The sequence below is a fragment of the Tachysurus fulvidraco genome, chromosome 23 (genome assembly GCF_022655615.1).
Source record: "Tachysurus fulvidraco isolate hzauxx_2018 chromosome 23, HZAU_PFXX_2.0, whole genome shotgun sequence".
Classification (NCBI taxonomy): domain Eukaryota; kingdom Metazoa; phylum Chordata; class Actinopteri; order Siluriformes; family Bagridae; genus Tachysurus; species Tachysurus fulvidraco.
Window position 1 is genome coordinate 18825819 of NC_062540.1, and position 5138 is coordinate 18830956.

The 5138-nt window shown below is 38.8% G+C and overlaps 1 protein-coding gene across 1 annotated transcript in view; it reads right to left on the reverse strand.

The window, feature by feature from the left end:
- Positions 1-768: 768 nt before the first annotated feature.
- tspan2b (tetraspanin 2b) overlaps positions 769-5138 on the reverse strand; it is a 13661-nt gene continuing 9291 nt past the window's right edge. The window contains exons 3-8 of the mRNA XM_027159210.2: positions 3907-4004; positions 3219-3293; positions 2999-3079; positions 2758-2823; positions 2501-2584; positions 769-2353 (exon numbers count right to left, since the gene is read on the reverse strand). Of these exons, the coding sequence (XP_027015011.1) occupies positions 2288-2353; positions 2501-2584; positions 2758-2823; positions 2999-3079; positions 3219-3293; positions 3907-4004 (470 nt within the window). The 3' untranslated portion in view covers positions 769-2287. The remainder of the gene's footprint in view (positions 2354-2500; positions 2585-2757; positions 2824-2998; positions 3080-3218; positions 3294-3906; positions 4005-5138) is intronic.

A 5138-nucleotide genomic window follows, 5' to 3' on the forward strand; every position in this document is an offset into this window, starting at 1 on the left:
CACACTCCGGACAATTTTCCAGAGATACCAATCAACCTACCATGCATGTCTTTGGACCGGGGGAGGAAACCGGAGTACCCGGAGGAAACCCCCGAGGCACAGGGAGAACATGCAAACTCCACACACACAAGGTGGAGGCGGGAATCGAACCCCCAACCCTGGAGGTGTGAGGCGAACGTGCTAACCACTAAGCCTTTTATCTTTTATCATTAATTGTTAATAATATAACATTATTAACAGATGGTCTTAAAGTAGTGCTGTTTTTCGTGTTTGTCATGTCCAAGAAACATCAAATACACCAAACATGACCTACGTGTCCAAAATAATTCAGAACTTTGAGGTTGTTGAGTACTCTATAGTATATATATATATATATATATATATATACTGTACCGTATATTACATTATATAAATCAGCACATGCCTAAACAAAGTCTACAAGAAGAACATTTCATAAACTTCACCTAATTATGGAAACATTCATTATTACTACAGATCTTCACCCAGTCCATGTTTGTTTACTTAGTTTTAGCTAATCGGGTGTTTCATTCCTTTTTCAACGAGTGCACACTTGCTGACTTCCCCTCACTCTTTTCGTCCTTCATCTATATTATATGCAACAGTTGTACACTTGGAGCACCAGCAGAGGATCCAAGCGTCAGGAATACGCATTAACATACAGTACACCCTGTATGTAAAATAAAACATTTCGACATAGCCGATGGGATTGGCTCACTTTTCAAGAAAATGAAAAACAAACAATGTGCATCAGGTGTTTTGCTTTTTTAATGTTTGTTATGAAGCTGCTGTAAACGTCATCATTATGTATTAAATTAAAGTGTACAATGCTATTGTATTTTGTGCAGGCAGTTATCTTTATTGTAAATAAAAAGAAAGATGTACTGTATGTCGAACCGTTACTCTCTAACCATACAGGGGACATAATTGTTAAATAACTTGCTTCATAATTCAACCGAATTAAAACTGAAATCAGCATCTGAAACAATGTAAACGTTCGACTTTAGCACATTTACCGCCAACTAAATATGTTCATGTGTGTTTAATTCATAAATACGGTCTTTCCAACATGAATTGAACGCACCATAAGTAATGACAATTAATTTCTTGTGCTCCAGTTTACACTTACGAGGTTTGTTCGATGTTTTTAAAATCAAAATAAATAAATAAATAAATAAATAGATTTTAAAAACACCCCAGGAAACGGCGGTAGGATTGCCGCGATGGCTTTGGAGTAAATTGTGTTGCTGAAGTAAGTCTTACCTTACGTTCACTCTAGCAAGTGACAAAGCAACAGGTAACGAGCTACAAACGACACGAACGATTTCTTGCTCGCTAGCGTAAACGTTGGTCGACTCGATCCGAACAGAATGGACGGCCTCGACCGAGAGGGAGTGTACGAGTGTGTGTTGAAATCAGGATTGGAACACAAAAAGCTAAAATCTGTTGATTTTAACCCAAACGGGTTGAAGATCTCGGGTTATACAAGTTGTATAAAAGAGCAAGGCACCTTAATCGATCGTATACTTCGAAATGCCGACGACTAGCTTCTACGCAAACCAACAGCACGTCACAGATAGTCACCATCACACACGTTACAAAAACGGAGTATAAATCTCAGCAATATGTACAAATAGGTCCTAAAGGCAGCGACTATGTAATACGAGGTGGATACTCGTAAACCTAAATTCCGATTTAATTCAATTTAAGAGTTATGATAATAAACAGGTCCAAAAGGCTGAGTGCACTACCCAGGATTATTTAGCAAGCACTAATTCTATATTAATATCATTATTCTACTGTGGACGTGTCCCAAACCACACAGCATGTACGCTACACACACCTTTTTAATCACTCTCCCTGCGGTACTGCACTCGGACTGTTAAACAGGAATGTGTGTTATTTACGCTCACTTTGACTCAGCGGACCTCACCGGTCTAATCTCTCTTGGTCATGTAACACCAGAGAGCCCAGTCTTTAAATTACGCATCTCAACATCCTCCAGTAGATTCAGAAATATATAAATTAAATACAATTCCTTAAAACAGCTTTACAAACAGAATATTTTACGACACCTATCCAGCAGGTAAAGTGAAGAAAAAAAAAAAGATAAAATCCAAACTCAAAAGGTTAAAAAGAAGAAATTCTTCCATTAGCTTCTGACTGGATGTTCTGAATGATGGAAAAGGAGATTCGTGTTGATCTCGAAGCTCTTGTTGTGTCTGGAAAAAAATTGCCGCAGAGGTTAAGAGGCCAAAGGGTCACTAAATTAGATGACCTCACGGCTGTTCCGGATCGCGCAGCACAGCACCATGCTGAAGATCATCCCGATAATCTACGGATATCAGACAGACATCTGTCATAATAACAATAAAAAGTGATGTGAAGCAAATAAGAGCGTATGTAGCTATGTTTCGTTTTACATGTCTTGACTGATTGTGTAAATCTGATCGCGTCAAATTGTTCCATCAAAACCTCTCACCATGACGCCGGCAATTCCGATCCCCACGTATCCGATGATGAACAGTTTACTGTTGAAAAACTCTTCGATGGCTACGATACAATTCTGTAAAAATTGTAGAAGATTAAGTCTGTACAGTATCTTCCCAGGGTGACTCACAGGAGCTCAGGAACATCACATTTGAAAATAAATGTATTTGTCCCCAGACTAAATAACGATTTAAACAACAACAACAAAAATTAAATAAATAAAAGAATTAATAGTATGATTAAAGTTACCTTGGTGTTAGATGAAGAATCATGACACAGAATTTTTGGTGTTCCTTCAGTGCCGCAACAATCCAGCTGTGAGAAGAAGAGAACGACATCTCAGCACACGTTCAAACGACCAATGAAATTCACTCACTCACTCACACAAACACACACACACACACACACACACACACACACACACACACACACACACACACACACACACACAAAGTACAAAAAGTACAAAAAGACACAGTGGGACACTTACGACTCGATGGTAGCTGTTGGTAATCTCCGTGCTGTTACTGTCTAATGATAATTTATAATATTTCTGAATGTCCTCAATAATCTGAGGGAATGAAAGTGAGAAGAAAATGAATCAATGCTAAAGGAAGAATGAACTCCAAGTCGAGTACGTGTGTGTGTGTGTGTGTGTGTGTGTGTGTGTGTGTGTGTGTGTGTGTGTGTGTGTGTGTGTGGAGGTTTACCGAGTCTTTATTCAGAAATCCAAACACACCAGCAGCAACTTCAGCTGCGAAGATGATCAAGAGGCAGGCGAAGAACTGCAGGGACAAATTAAAAACAACTGTACGATCGACACAAGAAAGCTTAGCCGTAAAAGTGTAAAAAAAACTAAATCAGACGATGTGTTGAGGTCTGAAGAATTTATATTTGAAGAAAAATGAAGATTTGAAGATTTAAAATTATTAGCAACATAAAAAAATAAGTTTAATAAGCTTGTCTATTTCGTTTAATATTATAATAAGACTATATTTCTAAGATATTTCTTTTTGCTCTTTTCACATCTGATGAATAGCACTTTTGATAAAGAATAAAAGTGTATGTCTGAGAAAAAAAAAGGGAAAGGAGGGTCAGGGAAAGGAACAAAGGAAAGGAAGGAGGGAAGGGAAGTAGAGGTGAATATTAAGATGAAGGAGATAGGAAAGAAAAATGAATAAAAACAAAAGAGAAATATGTGGAAAGGAAGTACAGGAAGTACAGGACCAGATGGGAGAATAAGTTAAATAAGAATACGATAAGAAGTAAAGAAAGAAAGTTAAGGAAAGGTAACAGAGCAGGACAGGACACGTAGAAGAAAGAAAAAATAAAGACGAGAGAAAAAAATGGACAGGAATATATGTTCGAGATTAAGCGGGGAAAAAAAAAAGAACTCACCGAGCCGAGGAGACACTGAGACTCTCGAACAGCACCACAGCATCCGAAAAACCCCACCAACATCACCAACCCCCCCGCTGCGATCAGGATGTAGACTCCTACAACAACAGAATGAGACGAGGCCGCAGCTGAATCCCGGTGAAGTACAGACGCACTAAACTCACTCTAATTAAAAGCCCAAAACGTTGAATCACTAACATGTGTAAACAACATGAGAGAAACCTGCTGAGTCTCCTAATGAGTGTAGTCTAACTCTCAACGCCATCAGATGTGCACTGTGCTGGATGTGTAAATAGGACACTCATGCTTGTTGCCATGGAAGCACAGGAAAGTGAATAAACAATGCAAACAAGATTCAGAAAGATTCCACCTTTATATAAGCATTTTTGACAAACTGAACTAGTAACTTATTAGCAAGGTTAATTTGCTGATTGCAATTGCAAGGTTTGAGCAAAAGAGGGCAGTGTAAGATCACCGTTTATATGAACAGCGTCCCTCTGAAACACAAGCCTCTGTTTAAGGGTGATGACATCATGCAGCACTGAGAGCTGATGTAATTAACCTCATGTTACCTCATGTGACCTTCATCACAGAGGCAAGGGGAGGACGAGAGAGACAAAGGAAGGGAGGAGAGAGAGAGAGAGAGAGAGAGAGAGAGAGAGAGAGAGAGAGAGAGAGAGAGCACTTACTCATTATTAGTTGTGTAAATATTATGCCAACAAATTATATAAACAATGGATTCTAGTCTGGAGAAAATGCCTATAATGCACATTGGATGCCTATCTAGTAGCATGTGGTTTGGGACACATCCACTGTGTACTAATGATGCTGTACACGTGCTCTGTATATTGAACTGGGTGTGTGGTTTGGAACACAAATGTCCAAAAGGCTTCTGGCACTTAAAGGCCTATCTTGTGGTGTCTAATTTGGCACACAATGACTGTGGACTCATGCTGGAGTTTATGTAGTGAATAGAGTAGTGTGCGGTTTGGAACACACCCAAATCGAACTGATAATGGTGTTTATGTTCTCTATATATTATATAGGGTTTGTGGTTTGGGACACGCCCCAAATTTAACCATAATGGTGTTTATGCACTCTATATATTAAATAGGGTTTGTGGTTTGGGACACGCCCAAATTGAACAGATAATAGTGTTTATGTTCTCTATATATTATATAGGGTTTGTGGTTTGGGACACGCCCCAAATTTAACCATAATGGTGTTTATGC